Genomic DNA, 24,431 nt, shown 5'->3' with positions numbered 1-24,431 from the left:
AGCATATTTCAGTATAATAATAGTGAAAGAAAACAGAGTTTCCATCACACACACACACACACACCGCAGAAAACCTGCCTGTTCTCAGAAGCATGGTGAAGGCAAGAACGTTATACATATAAATTCTCTAGGCAAAAATGCCAACAATTTAGAATTTTTTAAAAGCGAGGATGGAATGAACTTTCGTTTGCTCACAATTCCATGTTACTAGTTATTAGACTTAAAAATTCATAAACCTTAACAAGAAAAGCTCATCAGTTTTATAGGTATAAAAATATCCTGTGTTAATACTACCTGCAGAAGAGCAGAAAAAAAAAATTGTTTGGCAAAGGGACAAGTATACAGAAATATGTTAACTATGGTGAGCTTGTTTTGCTTCTCAGAGCAAGGAGTCAATCATTTGTGAGTAATGGGGGGAGGGGGGGAAATATTCTTCACAGCAGCAGCTTTCTAAAACCTGCACCCACCTTTAAATTCCAGGCTACCCCCAGGAAAGGTTTAGAGCCAGTGAAAGGAAGGAAAACAGTAGAAGGAGGGTACAAACGGTCCGTTACAAAACTACAGTACTTTGAAAAAGATTCTGAAGGTATTAGAATGAAGACTGCTTACAGTAAACCATAATCTAGGCTTATATTAAAAGGTTTAAAGCTATCAATTTCAGTGATGAGGTATTTATTGCATACGGTTTTTATGGTGACGGAAATCTGAAGAGATACTCTGCATGTTTTGTAAAATAAAATTAAAAATTTTAAGCACAAGAAAAACAATAGCCCTTAAAAATATGAATATGTACATTTAAGACGTCAACATTCAGTCTAGTTTGGTACACCGTCACAGGCTGGCCTGATGCTGCAACCCACATGCCGAAACACTCAAAGACTCAACGGTCATTTCCAGCCTGGCTCCGAACCATGAAGTGTCACTGAGAGACCTCAGTGCAGGAAGTGAAACGACTTTTGGAAGACTGAGAGACAAACTTTGCCTCTCCATCTTGATGGCACTCTGCCAAGTCCCCAAACCCAGGACTAGAGGGATGGAAGTTTTGTGGATATCCAGGCCCTTAAAGGCAGTTTGCCCTGAGTAACAAAGCTGTAGCAAAATGCCCAGGAAGCTACGAAATCCAGGCTGCCATCCTGCCACTGTTCCCCTCCTCATAGGGCTCAATCCAGGGCACTCAGGGCCTTGCTCATTCGCACAGCAGGAAGGGCTTTTCTCTCCTATAATATTATTCTCATGTTACATATTCTCATGTAGCTGAAATTACATAACCATCCTCTTCATGCTCCCACCATCTGGTCCAAACATCACAATTCAAGGGTTTCTCCATTTCAAAAAAATCGAGTCTCCATTCTAAGTCTACAGAACAATCCTAGAGAGTCACTGCTTCTTAAGGAACACTTCTCAGCCTAAACCCCCAGAACCTGGCTCCAAAGAACTAACCCAGGCTCATGGATAGATGACCTCTACAGTTAACTTTAAAAGACAATACAAATAAGCTTGTAAAACTATAAATGGTCTCTCAGCAATTTTGGTCGAAAACCTTCAATGGCTTCAGCGTTTTGGTTGAGCCTGAGCTGCTGGGCATCAGGCAAACCTACTTTTCTAAGTCCCTAAAGCATTAAACAGGGGCTGGGTTATGTAAACACAGGCACTGGAGCTGCACATATGGAGCCACTTGCAGGAAAGGCCCAAATTCCAGAAAAATATATTTAAAAATTTCTGCTAAAATCTCAGGTAGATGGTGTAGGCTGGCAGGTCACCAGGCCAGCCTGTAAACCGCACGCTGCAGCATCTCCCCGTCAGTCTAGCCAGTTCCTCATATCCCTCTGGGCTTCTGTTAGTTTCTGGATTAGGTAACGCTTGTCACGACTTTCCTAAAAACACAGACAGGTTCAAGAGCACATTCAATATATTTGGAAACAAATATCATTATTTCGACCTAAGAAATTACCTATCAGACTTGGTAGGTAATAACCACTGGACCATGGCAATGGCCTCCAAATTGCCTCTTTCACTCTTCCTCCCTCCCCAGCCCCTGGTCCACAAAGCGGCCTTGTAAAAATGTTCCTTTAAAAATGAACATCAGACTTTTACTTACCACTGTCCAATGGCTTCCCATCACACTCAGAATTAAACCCAAACTTCCCACCAGAGCCCTCAGGTGATGCTGTGACCCCAGCTATGCTGTGACTCTAGCATCGCCTTGCCTCTCCCCATCATCCTGCACCCTCCAGCCACACCGCCCTTCCCCCTGGGCCCAGGAGTGCCCGGCTCACTCCTCGATGTACCCTCTGCCTGTTACTCTCATGCCCAAGACCTCCCATAATTGGCTCCTCTCATCATTCGAGTCTCAGCTCCACCATCGCCGCCTCCAAAGAGGCCTTCCGTGGCCACCATCTCGCAGCAGATGGTCCACCCGCCACTCTAACTACCTCTCTGTATCATCATCGTCATACCAGTTATCGCAATTGGAATTTATCTTTTTTCTTTAACTACTAACCAGCCTTGTCTCTCTTCTTCACCTGTGTATCCCAGCACAAATATGAGGATACAAATGTTGAGGGAATGGATGAGTCAGGGAATGAATGGGGCTGGAGGAGGCCGAGCCTGAAGGCAGGGTTCTGGGCGAGTGGTGATGGGAAATCCCACCCTCTCCCTGGGAAGGGCTCCCCATTCCTTTCAGTGTCTTGGGTAAATGTCCCGGCCTTGCCCCTGGGACCGGTGCTTCCTTACCAGGGACAGCTGCTCTCGGAGCTGGACCACCACCCGCTTGTGCGCTCCTGCTAGGGCGATGAAGTAAAACATAACGAGGCTGCAACAAAAGGCGAGAGGCCACTAGGGAGATTGTACCGTCTGAAGGCCACACTGGAAAGCAACCCAACACACTTCGCCTGGAACACTTTTACTTTTGTTAGAAAAAAAAGAAAGAAAACCCTCACGTCTCCCAAGCAGAGAGCATCAGAAACAACCAGAGGTATACATCTGAAACTAGCCCAACATTGTAAATCAACTATACTCCAACAAAAAGAAAAGGAAAAAAAAAAAAAAGAAACAGCCAGAGGGGTTTTATTTGGCAGTGGCAGCAGAGATCGATTCCTGCCTTGCTTTCTAGAGTTAATATTAAAAGCTGCTGAGGCTCCCCTGGCACACACATGAGAGGGGAGAGAGGAGGAGACGGGCCAGAAGGTCAGCTCAGCACAGAAAGAACTGGCTGTGGATGATCACTGTGGAACCTCCCTGGCCTCAGTTTCCTCATCTATAAAATGGGGATAATAGAGGAAAATCCAGTGATAACAAGCCTAAGATAATACAATTTTGAATAAAACCAACTGGCAATTGGTTCCTGTTTTCTGTGCAGGGGAGGTGGCTGCCTGTCCAGTCTCCCCAGAGAGGGCTGAGGGCCACTGGAATCAGTGATGTCAGTCTTCTCTTCTGGAAGTCCTCATGGCCAAGGACAAGAATGACCCCCAAAGATGTGGAAGCCAGATCAGGTAACCACCACCATATGGTGCCAGCCAAATCACAGCTGGGGTGAATCAGTTAGGATGGAACCGCTGGACTCTGGGATCCTTGCAATTCCAGGCTAACTGGCTGCAACCCCACATCATTTTATTAATATCAAAGGTATCCTGCCTTTAACAAATGAATTTTTTAACCCCTTTCTTGCATTATGGTGGGGTTTTCCTCTAATAATATCTATATCGTAGGATAACTGTGATGATTGCATGAGTTAATACATGTAAGCTACAATCAATTCCAGTGATTTGTGGTAGTTCTCTTCTGTTCTATAGTCTTCAGGAACACTGAGCCAGTGCCCCGAGGGGAAATACAGAATAGGTTCCTTTATGCCCCTGGTCACAACATTTTTGTCAACCGATCAACACTGTGTTTTATGTTTCTTGAGAGAGAAGGTTATTAATACATAACCCTGTCTCTGTTTCAAGACACCTGATTTAATATCACTGAACTCACAGCCAACAGCACCATGACATGTGCCTGAATGAAGCTTATCTAACACACATATTTTCTTCATAAAACCCATCCCAGCCTTCTTGCACTTAGGAACCCTAGACGGCACTTCAGCTCTACACGTGAACAGTGAAATCACCAACCAAAAGCACAAAATGCAAGAAACATTGCACTAAATGGATCACAAAAAGGACACAAGTTACAGTCTGAGCTATGGTTTGAATATTTGTGTCCCCCTCAAATTCATATGTTGCAAAATCCTAATCCCAAGGTGATGGTATTAGAACGTGGGGCCTTTGGGAGGTGATTAGGTCATGAGGAGCCCTCACAAATGGGATTAGTGCCCTTATAAAAGGGACTCCAGAGAGCACCCGAGTCCCTTCTGCCATATGAGAATAAAAGAAGTCTGTACGCAGGAAGAGGATCTTCATCCGACCATGCTGGCACTTTGATCTTGGACTTCCAGCCTCCAGAACCGTAAGAAATAAATTTCTGTTGTTTAGCCACCCAGTCTATGATATTTCACTATAGCAGCCCAAATGCACTGAGACATTGTGCATCAGGCATCTCAAATTTTTTACTACTCTATGCATGTCTACAAATTATCACCCAAAAAAACACCATTAGTACTGATTTTTGGGTTACAAAAATATTTTAGCTAGTAAGCACATTTGCAATACAGAAAAAAAATATGGAATTTGTGAATAATGAGAATGGGCTATAATTAGAACAATGCCTAGTACAAAGTAAGTCCTCAACAGATATTTGTGATTAGAATTACACTCAAAATGAATCACTGCACAAAAACCCTTGTCGCCCCTGCACCCAACACTTGTCATTTATCGAGCCTTCACTAAAGGCCAGGTCCTCACCATGTGTCCTTCTGCTCACAGCCCTACGAGGTATGTGCCATTCTTATTCCCATTTTCCAGGTGAGGAAATCGAGGCTCAGAGAGGGTATGTGATGACCTGAGGCCACACAGCTTGTAAGTGGTAGAGCCAGGGTTCAAGTGTATGCTTCTAGTCTGGTGCTCTTCTCTCAGCCCAGTTATCAGTTCCTTTTCCAAAGAGCAACTAATTTTGTGAATAATCAGTAATATAATAATAGGCAACATTTATTGGGTTATATTTTATAACTCAGGCTTCTGGCTAAGTACAGATCCCCATTACAAGTGGGATCTCCCTGAACCTGCTCAGTGACCCTCTGAAAGAATTACTACTGGTATTATTTTGACAGCTTAGAGATGGAAAAGTGCGACTCAGAGAGGTTTGGTACCATATCAAGAGTCACAGGTGAGCTCCATTTTCCAGCAGAGAGGAGCCCACCAGCCACAGTGGAAAATACCCGCAGAATCCAGTTCTCACTCACCAGAGGATCAAGAAGAAAGGCACTGCGAAGGCTTCCGACGTGATGCCATGGACCAGAGACTGCAGCGAGCTGGGGAAGGTGCTCACCATCTTGGGGACCACCTCCCAGGTGGTGTTGAAGTTGGTGAAGGGCCCACAGGCTTTGGAGGAAGGGATGCTACCAGGACACAGAGCATGGGGCTCAGGGCCAGGCCTGCAGCACAGGCTGAGCATCCCTCCTCTGTGTACCCACGAAGCTTTGTTAACAGTGACCCACAAGGATCCGCCTGACCTCATGGGCCTTCTGGAATATTCTGGTCAAAAATGCTTACCCTGAAATCTCATCAAGTCTCTAGACCTGACTTCCAGTTTATAGGAAATTCAGGACAGAAGGTCAAGTTTAAAAATAAGAGTTAGCGGGCTTCCCTGGTGGCGCAGTGGTTGGGAGTCCGCCTGTCAATGCAGGGGACACGGGTTCGTGCCCCAGTCCGGGAAGATCCCGCATGCCGCGGAGCGGCTGGGCCCGTGGGCCATGGCCGCTGAGCCTGCGCGTCCGGAGCCTGTGCTCCGCAACGGGAGAGGCCACAACAGTGAGAGGCCCGTGTACCGCAAAAAAAAAAAAAAAAAAAAATAAGAGTTAGCATATGATCCTGCAATCCCACTCCTGGGCATATATCTGGAGCAAACTCTAATTCAAAAAGATACACGCACACCCATGTTCATAGCAGTACTATTCACAGTAGCCAGGACATGGAAGCAATCTAAGTATACATCAACAGATGAATGGATAGGAAGATGTGTGTGTGTGTGTGTGTGTGCGTGTACACACACACACACACACACACACAATGGAATATTACTCAGCCATAAAAAAGAACGAAATAATGCAATTTGCAGCAACATGGATGGACCTAGAGATTATCATACTAAGTGAAGTAAGCCAGACAGAGAAAGACAAATATCATATGATATTGCTTATATGTGGAATCTAAAAAAAAGATACAAATGAACTTATTTACAATACAGAAATAGACTATTTGAGAATTACACTCAAAATGAATCACTGCACAAAAACCCTCGTCGCCCCTGCACCCAACACTTGTCATTTATCGAGCCTTCGATAAATGAAGGCTCAAGCCTTCAATGACAAATGACACTTGTCATTTATCGAGCCTTCGATAAATGAAGTTACCAAAGTAACTTCATTTTATACCAAAGTATAAAAGAGGGCTTCCCTGGTGGCGCAGTGGTTGAGAGTCCGCCTGCCGATGTAAGGGCACACGAGTTTGTGCCCCGATCCGGGAAGATTCCACATGCCGCGGAGCGGCTGGGCCCGTGAGCCATGGCCCCTGAGCCTGCGCGGTTACCAAAGGGGAAGGCAGGGGGGTAGGGATAAATTAGGAGTTTGGGATACACACTACTATATGTAAAACCGATAACCAAGAAAGACCTACTGTATAGCACAGGGAACTATACTCGATATTTTGTAATAACCTAAAAGGGAAAAGAATGTAAAAAAGAAAAAGCCATATATATACGGCTGAGTCACTTTTGCTGTACACCTGAAACTAACACAACATTGTCTCAACTATACTTCAAAAAGAAAAAAGAACCTGTTACTTGAAGATAGCTACTCTGGTGATATTTTAGAGCAAAAATAAACTGAGCACCAAAAGTTAAAATAAGAAGAAGGTCAAGTTAAATGACCTTGTGAGAAAGCAGTCAGACAACTCCAGAATGTGGGGAGTCTGCCCTTCAGTCTCTTAATTTAGTGGTGAGGAAACTGAAGAATCAAAGACTAAGGAGACATCGCAACCGAAAGTAATGAGTAAAACTTGAAAGATCTTCATTTTAAAAATAAAGCTATAAAAGACTATCTTGGGACTGGAGAAATTTGAAAATGGCAGGAATATGATATTGGCATTAATTTTCTTAGGTGTGATAATGCTATTGTGGATATATAGAAGGGAGAATGTCCTTATTTTTAGGAACTGCATGTTCAAGTATTTAGGAATAAAATGTCATGATGCCTACAGCTTAATTTCAAATGGTTCATCATCACACACACACAAAAAGTATGTATATACAGAGAGAAAACAAACGTAGCAGAATGTTAACAGCTGGGACAGCCAGGTAAAGGGTATATAAATTTTCATTGTTGCTTTTTTCAACTTTTCTATAGATAAAAATTTTTCAAAATAAAAAGCAGGGAAAAATAAAATTACAATGGAAAAAATTAAATTAAGGCTTACAAGAATTGCCTACATTCTTAACATAAAGTTCTGTGTAGGAAATTTTCCACTGCAGCACTATTTTAGGGATAAAAATAGATTCCTGGAAACAACCTAAATGTTGTTTAAGGAAATGGATGAACAATTTATGATCCATTCATACAACAGAATAAAGAACCACTGAGAGAGAGACAAACACATACAGATATGACTGTCTTAGACAGAAACTAAGTAGTTAGGAGATAGAATTGGAGAATGAACTTCCTCCATAGACTCTTTTATACTTTTTTCCCCCCCCCCGGTACGCGGGCTTCTCACTGTTGTGGCCTCTCCCGTCGCGGAGCACAGGCTCCGGACGCGCAGGCTCAGCGTCCATGGCTCACGGGCCCAGCCGCTCCGCGGCATGTGGAATCTTCCCGGACCGGGGCACAAACTCGTGTGCCCTACATCGGCAGGCAGACTCTCAACCACTGCGCCACCAGGGAAGCCCTCTTTTATACTTTTTGAGTTCTGTTCCATGTGAATGTATTTCTTATTAAAAAAATCAAAGCTAAAAATTACTTTAAAAGAATGAGAGCTCTTTATGTGCTGGCTTGGAAAAGGGCACAATATAAACTGAAAAAAAAAAAATTAAGCTGCCAAACAGTATTATTCCATAGGCATTAAAAATACATTTTTCATAATAACTTTCTGGAAGGGTTCATAAAATGTTAACAGTGGTCACCTCTTAGAGTAGGACTAAGACGTGGGAATGGGGAGCAGTAATTTCTCTTTAATTTATACCCTTTTCTGTACTGCTTGAATTTTTCAATATATGTAACATACCACTATTACAATAAAAATATATAGACTCAATTTAGTTTAAAAAATAATAAGAGGAGAGAGGAATTCAAAGTTCTAGACTTTTCACTTAAAGATTAAGAAATGGAAAAAATAAGATAAAATAAAATAAAGATGAAGAAATGGAATTCCATGAGACTGTAAGTCAAGGGTTGGCAAACTATAGCCCACAGGCCAAATCTGGCCCACAGCCTATTTTTTTTTTTTTTATATTTATTTAGTTGCACCTGGTCTTTGTTGCCACACGTGGGCTCCTTAGCTGAGGCATGCATGTGGGATCTAGTTCCCTGACCAGGGATTGCACCTGGGCCCCCTGCATTGGAAGCACAGAGTCTTACCCACTGCACCACCAGGAAAGTCCCAAGCCTCATTTTTATAAATGAAGTTTTACTGGAACCCAGACATGCCTGTTAGTTTATATATCATCTATGGCTGCAACATAGATGATATGTAAACAGTTGAGCTGAATAGTTGCTATAGAAACCATATGGCCCAGAAAACCTAAATCATTTACTCTCTTTCCAGCCTCTGGAATAAACGGTTAGAACACTAGGGAGTGGCCTCACTGGGATTTGAACCCTCAACTTCCCATCCTCAGGACTGAGCATTTCTGCTTTTTCCAAATTCCACACTAGACACTACATTCCTTGTGCCATGTCTGAACTGTCTTTATACCCCTAGCAGCTAGCACAGTGCTTGGCAATAGAAGACACTCCAAATCTTCTCAGTGACCATGTATTAACTTCATAATCAGAAACAAAGAAACATTCCCAAAGGGGACTAGAAGAGAGATACTAGGAAAAGGGATCTGGAAAGAATAGAGCCAACCGACACTCTCAAACACAGTGAGAACCCTGCAAGCCCAAGTTCAGAAGTGACCCAAGATATTCCAGCATCCAGAGGGAGATTCTGAAACAAAGGTGGGCCTGGCTGAGCCAGGAGTGACTTACTGACCTCTGTGGGTGGAGCGCTGTGAGGAAAGCCAATAAAGAATTCAATGAAGCCTTTAACATAAAAGACAGACATGTCAGGGAGGGAATGTTCTAGAAGACAAAGTCATATTTACCGTGCAATGCTGATTGTAAGAGGTATTATTGCCAAGCACAGCCCAATCAGCAACACCAACAGGTAGAAGAAATTAGAATTAGATGCTCTGAACTGCCTCGGAGAGGGTCTGCAGGTATAAAGAAGACTTATCTAAGGGGAGAGGAAGAAAGAGGAAAAATTAAGAGCACAGCTTCCTTGAGGATAAATGAGCACAGTCATGTATTATAGAATGTAAATCGGTATAATCTTTCTGACCAAAATTTTAAAAATAGGTCAAAAAATAAGTATATGGATATTTACTGCTACAGTTGTTAATAACAGGGAATAACTGAAAGCAACCTAAGTAGCTACCCAAGGGGTTCCTTAAAGGTTAAAGTGCATCTACACAATGGAAAAATCACATAGCCCTTAGAAAAGCTTTATATCCTACACGGCAATGTGAAATGAAAAGGGTAGATTCCAAAACTCTGTACTGTATGATCTTGTTTAAGTTTTGTTTTTAGTATTTTTTAAACATTTTACTTTAAATTTCTTTCTTTTTTTAGCTTTACTGAGGTATAATTGACAAATAAAATGGTAAGACACTTAAGAGCGTACAATGTGATGATTTGAAAGAATTCGAAAAGTATTTATTCTCTACAGGGGTTTAAATAGGTACTAAATATATACACACCAAAACAGGAGATATTTGCTTGAATTTTACAAGCATATGTATTTTTCCTATATATTAAAAATAAATATTTCCATTGAGGGAAAAAAGACTTGAAGGAGAAACCAGGTGGGGACGGGGAGAGGGGTACAGTAACAGGCATCCAATTCCTCCTTAACATTCTAGAAAGCTACAGCCTCGGGAAGGGGCATCCAGCTCCTGTGGCTGCAGCAGCTGGAACATCTTGTGAGCCGAGGGCACCGAGCACCAGGGACACTTGGTGTCCTGTTAGGGTGTCTGGGGGCAGGTGGCCAGTCAGACTGGGGTGTCAGAACTCAGTCCAGTGCCTGTGACCCATTCCATTACCCCTACGCTGTCTTTACTGGGCTACACGCTAGGAAACCACTGCCTAACATATTTTCTGGAAGAACAAAAAGTTCCTCTGAGCTTTCTCGCATCCATCTCTCCCTTGGTGACTTCAGCCGATTTAAGTTTCCAAATGAAAGCATCAGAACATTCTTCAAAGGCCAAAACACCCAGGTAGAAAGTATGACACAATTCAAGGCCCTGCCTACTGGATTAAGAGCTTAGGCTCTGGAGTGAGGTAAACCTGGGTTCAAATCCCAGGAGTCATTTATAAGCTGTGTGAGCTTGGACCAGTTACTTAACCTCTCTAAACTTCAGCTTCCTAATTTATAAAATATGGTTACTAGCAGTGCCTACTTCAAAGGGTGTATCAGTGTTATTGTTATTACCACTATTATTACTTCCATTTATGAATCCTCAGGGCTTGGCATAATAGGTGATCAATAATGTCAGGGGTTATTAACAGAGGCTACCTCTGGAAGAAGGGATGGAATACATATCTGTATTGTTTAAATGTTTAATAGTGAGCATATATTGCCTCTACAATAAAGAAAAAGTTTGGTTAATAAGCCCAGATAAGTTAGTTCTCTATAGAGCTACTTTACCCACTAAGCACTTAGTTCAGGTACAATGCCTAGGGCCTGTGAGCTGTTTGAGGAGCTACACAAATAACTGAGAACTGAAAATAAATGCACCAGCTCCAAAATCCAAACAGAAAACCACAAAACTTTAGTTAATAAACCTTTTGTTAAACATCACCAAAATGAACCACTGTCAACTGATTAATCAACTGCAACGCAACTCTTAGTTACATACAAAAAACATTTTTTAAAATCACAGGAGCAAAATCATTCTTAACAAAACTCTCAAAATGACAAAAATGTGAAAATCCATTCAAAGTCTTTTCTCCAGAATAAAAATATGTATCAAATAAGGGATGCAATTTTGATACATCTAATGGGATGTTGGTGGGCTCCAAGCATGTGTGCCAAATGTCTTGCAACGTCAAGGATGGTCTCAGTTACTGACCCCTCAACCCCACCTCTCCTTACCTCTTTCACGTAAAAGATGACAATGAACTTCAAGGTTGCAACTGCAGGAAGAAGGGGTGAGTAGAAGGCTCCAATCCAGCAAATGGTTTGCCCATAAACGATCCCTAGAACATTATCAGGGATAGAAAACTCCTGCTGTCCCAAGCACTGAAACAGCTTCCAAGAGGAACAGTAGGTCACCAGGATCCTGGAAACAAACAGGACCATTTATCACCTGGACTACAGTGTCTGCCAAGGCCACAGAACCACATCCACAAAATTAGGGCTGTTTCCACACATACTTCTTATGGAAACTGGTTAGTCATATGTCTAGAAGATGCAGAATACAGTGAACTCTGGATTCATTAACACCAGGGTCCAAGTCTCAGATCTACAGTTTATCAGCCAAATAACGTTAGATAAGGCTCATTTTTCTCATCTGGAATGTGAGGGGATTATAATACAGCCTACTTCACTGCATTGTAGTTGACAGTAAATGACACAGGCAGTCCCTGTGCTCTAGTTTGCCACTCAATCCAAAAAGTATTGAGCTATTGTGCATCCACACAGAAAATGGCTTATGAGGACCCTACCACCCTGCATGCTACTCCCTGGAATTTTAGAAGCTTTCTACAAAAACCCTAGGACCAGGGGCCTGAGATAAACACACATAGTTGTTCACTGTAGCATTACCACATATTAGCAAAAATACTGGAAACAACCTAAATGCCCATCAGTAGGGGCTGCATCGACAAATCAGAAGCCATGGGTACAGTGGAATAACATACAGTCCTTAAAGCGAGAGAGGAAAATCCACGTGCCTTGACAGGGAAAGTTGTTCATGGTAGTTTGTTTGTATGGGGGAGAAAAAGCAAGCTGCGGACCCATGTGGATGTACCATGATCCCATCTGTGGGGTAAAAAAGAACACTTCCAGCAAGACTGTGTGTTTACTTACACACATATTTATACAAATGTGTTTTTAATTTTAAGGACTGCTGGATCTACCCCAAAGTGTTAACAGTGGTCACCTCCGTGGAGTGGGGTGGGAATGGGAAGTGAGGGTAAGGTAACAAAAGACAATTCTCACTATTCTCCGGATTTCTGTATTTATTTAAGTTTAAATATTAAAAAACTTTAATAGGTACATATTCACATCATATTTGTGTGATTTTTTAAAAGGACAGTTTCTTTTTTAATGTTTACTTTTAAGGGCTTACTGGACTTTTGGCATATACCAGGAGAATTTGTACATGTGGGTAAAAAGTGATTAAGTGAACAGGGTTTCACTTAAGGCTCAAGGAGATGCTGAGAATGATTTTTTTTTTTTAATGACAGCATAGTAATGACAATCCTGATGGTGATAGTTAATGTTTGTTGAGTTCTGTGGCATGGAGTGTTCTTAGTACTTTTATCTGCATTTTGTCATTTAATCCTCACAACGGTGCTATGAGGTGGGCACTGCTACTATTCCCATTTCACAGGTAGGAAAATAGGCACAGAGCTTAAATAACTTGCCCTCAGTCACATGACTAGGAAGCGGCAGTGCTGGGTCTTGAACCCAGACTAGGAAATGTGGCATCCACTGCAGCCCGGAGGGGCTGGCAAGATGTCACCCCACGGCAGCCCCGCGGAAAGCAGCACCATTTCTTATTCGTGCTGCCTTTCAATGGGGCACATCATGGACCAGGGGGAGGTGATGGCCTAGAGCTTTTTCAAAGTCACCAGTGGCTGTCAGTGGTTCCCAGGATGCGGAATCATCCAGCACTTTGTGAAAAGCAGCTGTGATGGGAACCTGTGGTGGGGATGATGGAAAGGGTGAGGGGGTAGGGGGAGATAAGAGGGGTACCCCTCACACTTACTTTCTAGGAAAATCCACAAAAAGTGTCACAGCCAAGATGATGATGAGGTCAAAGATCATCAGCTTGTACATTTCCTGCCCAACTTGGGTCTCCCAGCACTGAAACCCAGAGAGAAATGAGCCTGACTTGGAGCAGAAAAAGCCAGGTTCTCCCAATGCCATTTCCAGCCCCCGATCCTGCTGCCTCTGGAAGGCATCAGCGGATGCTCCTCTGAGCTCCAGCACAGACTTTGGTTTTCAAGCCCTTAGAATTAGAAGTGCCTGGTGTGCCAGACTCTGCTACACAGCAAGAATGAGGATCAACTGGGATTCAAACCCTTGGCTTCATGGGCTGTTCTCTCAACCCTAATGCTACCACCCCCAAATGACCCACCAAGCATGATGCCCATCCCCAAAGCCTCACCGGGTAGAGTTTCTGGTTATAGCCACAGAGCTCACATGGGTAGTTATCGCAGGATGTAATTTTGGAGTCCAGAGTGAACACCAACACACAGATGGTGGCCAGCCGCATAAAAACACACCTGCAGGGAAGAGGGTAGGAGAGAGGATGGGAAGAGGAGGGCTCAGGGCAGGCGGGCCCCTTGGAACAGGGCTGGGGTGCAGAGAAGCTGCCTTTCTTAACAGCAAACCTACAAATGGGCACAGAGTTTCTGTTTGGGATGATGAGCAAATTCTGGAACCAAACAGTGGCAATGGTGGCACAACACTGAGCATGTACTTAACGCCACTGAATTGTACACTTAAAAGTGACTAAGATGGTAAATTTCATGTTATATGTATTTTACCACAATATTTTTTAAATGGCAGAGAAAAAAACAGATCAGAAAGCTGGGAACTCCTGAATCCATGATGACGTAGCCACGCTGAGAACAATTCCTGGAAAGAACTAATTGAATCTTCTAAGTATCAGCTTTGAGAGACGGCTGGTATACTGAGAAGTGAAAAAAATACACTGCAGAGTTTCACGTAGATAGAATCCTTTTTTTTTTTTTTTCCGGTACGCGGGCCTCTCACTGCCATGGCCTCTCCCGCTGCAGAGCACAGGCTCCGGACGCGCAGGCTCAGCAGCCATGGCCCACGGGCCCAGCCGCTCCGCGGCATGTGGGATCCTCCCGGACCGGGGCACGAACCCGTGTGCCCTGCATCGGCAGGCGGACTCCCAACCACTGCGCCACCAGGGAAGCCCCTAGAATCCTATTTTTAAAAGGAAACAAAACGTGTGAACGTTGGCATGAACAACAGGAACCGTGAAGATGAGGGCTGCTGGGGGAAAATGGATTCAAGAGAGGAGGGCAGAGGGCTCATTTTTTTTTTTTTTTAAAGATGCTTCATCTATTGTTTGGTTTGTAATAAAAAAAAGAAATTATATAGAAACATCAAAAAGTGTGTGGGTAGGGCTTCCCTGGTGTGGCAGTGGTTGAGAATCTGCCTGCCAATGCAGGGGACACAGGTTCGAGCCCTGGTCTGGGAAGATCCCACATGCCGCGGAGCAACTAGGCCCGTGAGCCACAACTACTGAGCCTGTGTGTCTGGAGCTTGTGCTCCACAACGAGAGGCCGCAATAGTGAGAGGCCCATGCACCGCAATGAAGAATGGCCCTGGCTCGCATCAACTAGAGGAAGCCCTCGCGCAGAAATGAAGACCCAACACAGCCAAAATTAAATAAATAAAAATTTAAAAAAAGAGTAACTTCTTGGTCTCCCCATTTAAAAAAAAAAAAGTGTGTGGGTAGGGGAGCAAACCCACACCATCCACCTGACATGCTGTGCCTCCCTCTGGGCGGACGTGAGTACCTATCACCACCGAAGAGGTTTCCATAACTAAAAACTGAAACGGAATCTAATAAAAAGTCTGAATCTACATTTGAGGAGGGATACAGGAAAACAAAAGACACCATGACAAAGCAATGAACTAAATCCAAAGTAGAGAACATTCCATAGGACAAACACCTCAGCTTCTCCCACAAATCAATAGCATAATACAATGGGGGAATTCTTGAAAGAATGAAAGGGACTTAAGAGACATAACAACCCAACACAGCATGCTGCCTTTCTTTGGATCTTGGTTTGAATAAACCAACCATAGAAAGCCCTCTGCAACTCCATCAGGGAACTGACTTAATTCTGTGAGGTGTGCTGACGATTATGTTTAAAAAGAAAAGTTCTTGTCACTTAGAGATATACTGAGCTGTTTACAGGTGAAATGACATGTTGCCTGAGATTTGCTGAAAAGAATCCAGCAGAGCTGGGGGGACCGCATGAAACAAGACTAGCAAAACGTTGGTAAATAGTTGAAACTAAGTGATGGGCACACATGGGGGTTCATTATATGGTCCTGTTTGAAAATTTCCAAAATAAAAAGATTTGTTTAAACAAAGATGCAAATGCCATCTGAGGCATTTGAGAAGCAGACAGAAAACATTCCAGTGTCACACACTCCCCACCTGGTCCTCCTTAACTCATGTGTGTTAACTCCCTGGGCCCAGCTTTACACCTGCCATTTCTTTATTTTTTATTTTATTATTTTAGGAAACTGAATATTTGTTTAGTATGAGAAGAGACATTACAACAAATATAAAGAGTCAGTGGTAGCCCGCTGCGGGCCTCTCAGGCCGGTGATTTGCCCTCGCGCCTCCATGAGCTTGGCCCACGGCCTCTGACAGCGCCCACCCGAGGGCCCCGGGAGCCGGCGGGCAGCAGTCCTCGCCGGGGACCCTGCAGCAGGCCCAGGGGGACAAACGTGGCTCTAAATCCAGCACGTGCATATGGAAGCAAGTGAAAGGATTTAATACGAAGCACAGAAGCAGATAATGCCGAAAAGCAAGCAGTAGTTGGTACACATTTAGTGAGTGGGGCAGCATTTCCTTTTCCCACTGCTGCTGAGATGGCGGAAATCAGTCAAGCTCAGTATGAAATGGAATACACCGAAGGTATTATTAGAGAAAGAGGGTCTCGGAAAAATTAAAGGTAGCACCACCAAATGCTGACCTGGAACAAGGATTCCAAGAAGGAGTTTCAAATGTTAGTGTGATTATGCAGGTTCCAGAGAGAATTGTTGTAGCGGGAAATAATGAAGACATTCCATTTTCAAGACCAGCAGATCCTGACCTTATACAGTCAACTCCCTTCAAACCTCTGGCACTAAAAACACCACCTCGTGTGCTTACGCTAAGTGAAAGCCCACTAGATTTTCTGGATTTAGAAAGACCTCCTCCAACCCTTCAAAATGAAGAAATCCATGCAGTTGGCAGGCTAAAAAGACAGCGCTCTATGAGTGAAAATGCTGTTCGCCTAAACGGACGGCTGGTCAGGACTGACTCCACGTACGGCATTTCAAATACAGATACAACGATTGAAGGAACCTCAGATGACATGACGTTTGTAGATGCAGCTTCATTAAGATGAAAGATAATCAAACTAAATAGACGTCTACAACTTCTGGAAGAGGAGAACAAAGAACGTGCTAAAAGAGAAGTGGTCATGTATTCAATTACTGGGGCATTCTGCCTGCTTAATAGCTGGCTCTGGTTTCACCGCTAGAGGTAACCCCAACTCTCAAAAATACTGTTTCAACAGCTGGAAATATAAAGAATTTGCAAACTTCTTTGTTTCTGTCTTTGCATTGTAGGCCGTTTTACAGTCCATGCCCTGAAAATGTATTTCTCCCAGAAAGGAGATGGGGAAAGACCCACATTTGCAGAAGTAAAGGTATATTCTGTCACTTGACTATATATACAGCTTTAACCAGTTTTGCCATAACACCTACTTAAAATTCTCCCTTTGCATGTTTTCTAAATAGGATCTAGTTTGTTTCGGTGTTTTTTAAGGAATTTTTTTTGCCTCATCAATCTGCACAGCTAATTCTATGAATGGGAGAGAAAAAAGTCTATAGGAAATGGATTTAGAGAAGTGTCTGTAAAGGAAAAATAATACTTTATTTTGTCCTGTTTCTCAAACACTGTTAGATTAGACAGTTTAGTTAATAGACGTTTTTGCATCCACGTTTCAACATTAACACTACTGAAGTCATGGTCTGGTGTCAGATTTAATAAACTGAAGCCACCTCATGTTTCATGATCACCTTCAATAAAATAATTCCTAACATTTTCAGCAGTTTATCTAAGATGTGGGCAAAGTGTGCATTTTTATTTTAGTTTTGCAGATGGTTTTCGATAAAGTACATTTTTACTAAGTCCATGTGTGAATGACTTAAAAAACTACAGAATAAGGTACAAATGTAGTGTATTTAATAAACTGTCAACCCAAAAAAAAGAGTCAATGGTAGCACACACAGTCAGTGACTGGGCCACATTTTTCTCAGCACTCACTCCAGCAAAAGTCTCAGGTTCCTACTGCAAGTTCCTACTGTAACTCTCGTCCCAAGCCCATGCATGGGCCTAGTGGGGTAGAAGTGTGAGGGAGTTAATGCCCCTGGAAGCCAGCCGCCCTTAGGCAGGGGAGGCCAAATACTTGCTGGAGGACAAACACGCCTGCCTAGGAAAAGTCTAAGATATTTTCCACGCAAACTCCCAGAGCTGTCCCACAGGACTGAGCCCCAGGTGCAACTTGCCAAATAACATACCCTTTATAAGGTGACTTCCCTTCTCTCCCTCACTTCCTCACTCTCCTGCTGGTATACACTTGTCTTTCTAACATCTTAAGAGCAACATTTCTTCCAAGGGCCCCACCCTATGCCCTCAGCTGTCGATGTGCTAATACATGAAAAAAATATAGACACTCAAGTCAAAGAGATTTCCCTGCATATGCAAACTCTGATTCATTCATGGGGGCTGTCTGAAGGCTGAAGAGGATTCTTGGCTCAGCAGGGAAAGGTACCACAATGGATTAGCAATGTCTGTCGTGGGCAGGGGAGGGGACAAGTGGTGACGTGCGTAGCATGTCTAGGCATTACCTAAGGATTGTCAGCCGGATCTCAAAGCCTGGGGAATAATCCTCATAGTGGATGATCTTGGCAAAGATTATTGGGGTGATAAAATTGGCCAGCGTGATCACAATAGAAGGCAGGTACAATATCAGGAGGTTCTCTCCAAAAACCATCTTGTCAATTTCCTATGAAGATAACAAAACTGGTCAAGAGTATAATAATTTGCATCACAAATGAACTGACCTTAAAAGAACTCAACTATATGTATGTCAAGTCATATGCTGAACACCTTAAACTTATACAGTATTGTATGTCAATTATATTTCATTAGAACTGTAAGGGAGAAAAAAAACCCAAACATGTTTAGCAAACAAAACAAAACATTTGTTTCATTCAACATGGCACCTAAAACTAAGCCATCTCCTTCCTTGGGTGTTCAAACGGAGGAACCATGATCTAGTACCGTACTAGAAGAAAACTGAGCTCTACTGGATTTATTCAGGTGAAATATAAAAAAATCCATGTATTCTGTATCAATGGGCAATTGAAAGCATTTTCAAGGCTGAACTAATTGACTTGGAACAGCCATTCTCTCCTCCTTTCATAACAACAGATTATTTAATCACATATATGGCTATCTGAGATAAAACTAAATTTCCTAGGTAATTTGACTGTCTTCCTAGGTAAGTGGCTCTCTGACTAAATTCTGGCCAAAGGGATATAAGAGGAAGTGTTAAGTGCAACCTCCAGGTCCTGCCCTTGAAGGGAAGGGGTGTGCTCTCATCTCCTTCACTTCCTTCCCATTGGCTAGAATGTGAATGTGGTGAGCTACCTGGTGCCATACAGAAGACCACATTCTAAGGATGGCAGAGCTACAAGATGGAAGGAACTTGGGCCCCTGATGATTGATTTCATGAAGCAGAGCCACTAGACCAACCTGGATTTTTATTTATTTATTTTTTAATTTGTTTCGGCTGTGCTGCAGGACACGGGATCTTAATTCCCCAACCAGGGATTGAATCCGTGCCCTCTGCAGTGGAAGCGTGGAATCTCAACCACTGGACTGCCAGGGAAGTCCCCAACTTGGATTTTTAAAACCACTGTTATTTTAGGTAAACTGAGGCCCCAGATAGTAAGCTGTGCAGTTGGGGGTTAAATCCAGGCAGTCCAGCCTGGATTTGAACATTATAAACTCCAGGAGGAGGAGGTACCCCAAACACTCTATTTTGGATGCTTCTTTTTTTTTTTCTATTGAAAGTGGAAACTAGTCACTCTGATTTTAGGTTCTCTGTCATATCAGCCAAACTTATATCCCCATATGTAAAACAGAATGATGCTAGTATCTACCTGAGAGGTTTGCAATACACTTAGCATACATAACGTCCAATGGGACTAAAAGTTAAATTGACTTTCACGGAGCACTTACTCTTTTCATGTGTTCTTGAGAGAATATAGTCGCCCTATAGATTGCATAAAAGCATGCCGCTAAAACGGCCAGCACGATACAGTTCAAAAACAGTCTCAAAGAGTAAATCCGTATCGTTTCTTCTGAGGTCCTTTCTGCTATTTTCTGCCGTATTCTTTCTTCCTCCAGATCTGCCTGAGAACAAAAGAAAGCTCATTTGTGAGCACTGCGATGAAGGGATATTTAGGGGTGGAAACTGTGACTCACCGTCATACTCTCCGTCTCGATCTTCAAAGTTTCCTAAATATTCATCTCCCCCAGGGATACCCTCCTGGACCAAGCCCAACCAGTTTCCATGTCTCCTAAAGGCCTAAATGAAGGCAGACCTTCTATTTAAGATTGAAATGAGACTCCACAATAAATGTGAAAACAGAACTATAACCTATTCAGGACATTACCTATATGTTACTATCACCTATATGTTATTTCTTTAAACAAATAATACACTTCATTTGATTCCTTCCATCTCACTTCATTAAACTTTTGATATCATTGTCTCCTCCTCTTTTCGATAGGTTTGATCAAGATGCTATTTGTTACTCCTTTTCTCCTGATTAATTTGGAAGTTCCGCTTTTTCATATTCTCTCCACCCCACCTTATTATCATAGCATTCTTAGTCCTATTTCTCCTGGTTTAATAGATGTTTATGACAGGTTCTCATCAAGCAGAAAAATAACAGTACAAACCAACAAGGACCTACTGTATAGGACAGGGAACTCTACTCAATATTCTGTGATAACCTGTATGAGAAAAGAATCTAAAACAGAATGAATATATGTATAGGTACAACTGAATCACTTTGCCACACAGCTGGAACTAACACAATATGCTAAATCAACTATATGAAGAAACAACAGTTTTCTTCAACTAGGATTAAAATAAGTTTTCTAAATTAAAACCAAAACAGAAACAAAAAATAGTACAAGGTGATGGGGGAGAAGGGAAGATACCACGTCTTTTCCCAGCCCCAGTTCACCAGCTTCATGCCTGGGGCTAAGGTGGTTAGCCCCAGGAAGTGGTTCTCTGCAAAAAACTCTTGAAAACTACACAACCCCAGGAAGTGGTTCTCTGCAAAAAGCTCTTGAAAACTACATAGGGGCTACACAGCTAAGCACTGGGGACAGCCTGGCCCCCACCAGCTCCTTTGCAAGCTGTAACCCCACCTCCCGCCAAGAGAAAACTGAGTGGCACTCACTCGGAGCTCGTAGCGCAGGCTGCTGTGCTTCAGGTCCGCCATGCTGCGGTTGGTGATGCAGAAATCCCAGCCCGCAAAGATCTTGTTGCAGTAACTCTGGAAGTGCTCCTCGCTCCGGATCAGATTACTTTTGAACCCTTCCACCGACCTGACCCCAAAACACGTTTATCGTTCTTATAAGAACAACAAAATACAGGCCCATGGATATGCTTTGTCTAAAATTAAAAAGTTACACAGAGCTGCATCTTCCACCCATTTTGACATGCTTGGTCAAGTTTTGGATCGTTCTAAATATGTGGCAGCTAACCAGGTGTCTCATTGTTGAAAATCACTTCCTTTCATCCATTCAATGGCTTCTTTCACAGCTGGAATAAAATCCAAACCCTTTTAATACACCCTAGAGGTCCTGCGTGACCCTGCATGGCGCCATCTTTCCTCCCATAGGGCCACTCTGCTGTAATGACAAAGGCTTTTTTCCTATCCATAAACACACAAACCTCTCCTCCAGCCTCAGGGTCTTTGCACTTGCAGTTCCCTCTGCTCTCTCCTCTTCCCATGGCTGCCTCCTTCTTATCCCTCAGGTTTCACTCAAATCTCCCCTCCACAGATTCCCCACCATCCCACCTAAAGTTGTGACTCCTACTTCAAGTCAGTCTCTGTAATTTCCTTCACAGCAATAACCTAATCTCCAATCATCTCATTTATGTGTTTACTGCTTGTAGCCCCTTACCCTGACTAAATTTTAAACTCCTTGAGGGCAGGTACCCTGGCTGTCTTCCCACCTTTATATCCGGAATGCCTGGATATAAATATGGCCACTATCCAACTGATGGATACATGCATGAATAAATGACTTAAACAGTAAAATAACCAAATATTTAGCGAGCACCTGTTTTGGTCAGATGCCACTCTGTTGCACAAGTTCATAATCATTACTCATTCAAATGCTTTCCTGGAAAAAAATACACTCTGGCACTTGACATAAAAATATCAGATGCCACACACTCTGTAGACAAACAAGGGTATTTTTAGGATTTGCTACTGAGTTGTGAAGACAATAGAAATGAAAGGAATTATAGCAATCAGTTGTTCTGCCAAAGATTCACAGCAAAGAATTTATGTCAGAACCAGCTGGGGTGCTTTTCCAAAATGCAGACTCCTGGGTGATTTCATATCCTGAGATTTTTAATTCAGTAGGTCTCATGGGGGGGTTCCAGAAATATGCTATTTATAAAGCTCCATGGTGATTCTGAGGTCCCACCCCAACTGAATGGTCTGATTTAGACCAAACCTCCATTTTACAGGTGAGAAAGCTAAGATCTAGAGAAGGGAAAAAGTATTTCCCTAGATCCAAACAGCTAGTGGCAGAACTGGGGCTAGTGCAATGATGACGACGATGATGATGATGATGACGATGATTTTAATTTAATAAACGTCTAAGTGCCAAGCCCAGTACTAAGTTCCTCCCCTGCCTTGTTTCAGTTAATCCTCCCAACAACCCTTCTAGGTGTGTGCATTTCACAGACAAAGAAAATGAGGTTCACCAAGGTGAAGCCACACTTGAACCTTGGTCTCTTGACCCCTAAGTCCACCCTCATTGCCACCCTGTAGCACTTCCTCCTCCCTGGGTAGGCCGCTCCCCATTACTTCACAGCCACCCTCCCTGCAGGCTTCCCCACGAAGCAGTCAAGGCCAGAGGTGCAGGAGCTTGAGCAAAACCTGGAGGTGGCTTCACTGTTCAGCTGATAAAGCTTCTTATTCAGGGCCCCTTCCAAGGCCTCTAGCAATGTGTTCATATGGTCTTGTTTTGATTTTTTATCATTTACAAAAGATACTTTCATGTTCTTTGTCTTACAGAGGGCCCCTCCATACAGTCTACACTGCCGGTCCATAAAACTTGGATCTGCCCTTGCCGTGAGCATACAACAGCAAAGCCAGAACCCCAATCAACCAACATTTCTTTACCGAGCATCTCTCGGCCCTCAAAATGAGCCACTGCTCCTCCTTGCCAGTATGCTGCCCGTTTCTGTGGGGGATGGACACACACCAGTTCATTTTCATCTCATAGATCCTGACTCAGGATGGGCTCTGGGGTTTTCTCTGTGGTGGCGAACCCTGGTCTCCATGGAGGACAGACTCAGATGCCAAAACCCTGGTCTCTTCGACACCTGTGATAAGGAGCTTCACAGCCCCATGGTTTATAGCACTGCCCGGCTCTCACAGGCACAATGAAGTGGGTAAGAGAGGTGCCCATCCAAGCATTCCCCTTGGGGCAGAGACAGTAAGCCGTCCATCAGGAATGGGTGGTTCTCCTTTCATAGTGTAGCGCTAGTGCTGGGAAGCAGCTGCCAGCCAAGGACAACATTTCCCAGCATCCCTTTCAGTGAGCCGTGGTCATGTGACTAAGCTATAGCTGATGGAATGTGAGCGACGTTCATCACTCTCAGGCTGAGCCCAGAAACACTTACCACATGATACTCCTCCAAGGTCGTTTTCCCTTCCAGCCCTCAAGAGGAACATCTTAAAAAGCCACATGCTGATGATGGCTGAGCTTCAGTCAACTTGAGTCCCAGCAGGACTGAGAAGGAGTCTTCCACACTAACCTGCGGCCCACTAAGAACTTCATGGGAGAAAGATATACAACTTCTATCGTGTTGGGCCATTGTACTTTTGGGGATAGTTGTTTGTTAAAGTAATTTAAAGTAATTAATAACCCTCACTTTTCTTGGGAATTGGCACCTCCCACTAAAATGCCTGTCTACCACGTGAAATGCCACGTTCGCATATGACCCTAACCCACTGGCCACAACTGAAGGGTCAGAATTGGGTACCTGAATGAAGCAGAGCCAGCAAGTCTCTTCAAAGGATTTCTGAGCCTGTGACCCTGGGAGTACACATAAGGAAGCTGCCACCAGAAGAATCAGAGATGCGGGAGCCTTTTTGGGTTGTCTAACCCACTGGCCACAACTGAAGGGTCAGAATTGGGTACCTGAATGAAGCAGAGCCAGCAAGTCTCTTCAAAGGATTTCTGAGCCTGTGACCCTGGGAGTACACATAAGGAAGCTGCCACCAGAAGAATCAGAGATGCGGGAGCCTTGCTTTGGGTTGTTTTGAATCCATTCCTATATCCTTGTCCTTCCTGTAATTTGGAGTTTCCTCCCTTCCTTGGTTCTCTTAGCCACTCAATTCCCCTTTAGCCCAGTTAGTCAGAGTTGGGTTTCTGCCACTTGCAACCCAGTAGAGACCTGGTTAGCATATATACCGGATCAAAGATAAGGTTGGTGGGACTTCCCTCGTGGCGCAGTGGTTAAGAATTTGCCTGCCAATGCAGGGGACACGGGTTCGAGCCCTGGTCCGGGAAGATCCCACATGCTGTGGAGCAGCTGGGCCCATGTGCCACAACTACTAAGCCTGTGCTCTAGAGTCCACGAGCCACAACTAATGAGCCCACGTGCCACAACTAATGAGCCCACGTGCCACAACTACTGAAGCCCACACACCTAGAGCCCATGCTCCACAACAGAAGAAGCCACCGCTATGGGAAGC

The 24,431-nt window shown here is 43.5% G+C and overlaps 1 protein-coding gene and 1 pseudogene across 1 annotated transcript in view; one reads left to right on the top strand and one right to left on the bottom strand.

The window, feature by feature from the left end:
* Positions 1-1,799: 1,799 nt before the first annotated feature.
* Positions 1,800-24,431, bottom strand: part of TMC7 (transmembrane channel like 7) — a 35,471-nt gene continuing 12,839 nt past the window's right edge. The window contains exons 6-15 of the mRNA XM_007466927.1: positions 20,886-21,033; positions 19,651-19,824; positions 18,252-18,409; positions 13,744-13,861; positions 13,342-13,439; positions 11,502-11,688; positions 9,454-9,584; positions 5,339-5,494; positions 2,734-2,812; positions 1,800-1,874 (exon numbers count right to left, since the gene is read on the bottom strand). Of these exons, the coding sequence (XP_007466989.1) occupies positions 1,800-1,874; positions 2,734-2,812; positions 5,339-5,494; positions 9,454-9,584; positions 11,502-11,688; positions 13,342-13,439; positions 13,744-13,861; positions 18,252-18,409; positions 19,651-19,824; positions 20,886-21,033 (1,324 nt within the window). The remainder of the gene's footprint in view (positions 1,875-2,733; positions 2,813-5,338; positions 5,495-9,453; positions 9,585-11,501; positions 11,689-13,341; positions 13,440-13,743; positions 13,862-18,251; positions 18,410-19,650; positions 19,825-20,885; positions 21,034-24,431) is intronic.
* On the top strand, positions 16,191-16,879 carry LOC103076862 (mitochondrial fission factor pseudogene; annotated as a pseudogene).

The sequence above is a fragment of the Lipotes vexillifer genome, unplaced genomic scaffold (genome assembly GCF_000442215.2).
Source record: "Lipotes vexillifer unplaced genomic scaffold, Lipotes_vexillifer_v1.1 scaffold232, whole genome shotgun sequence".
Lineage (NCBI taxonomy): Eukaryota > Metazoa > Chordata > Mammalia > Artiodactyla > Lipotidae > Lipotes > Lipotes vexillifer.
The sequence above is the reverse complement of the archived record's forward strand: the minus strand, read 5'-3'. Positions and strand labels throughout refer to the sequence as shown.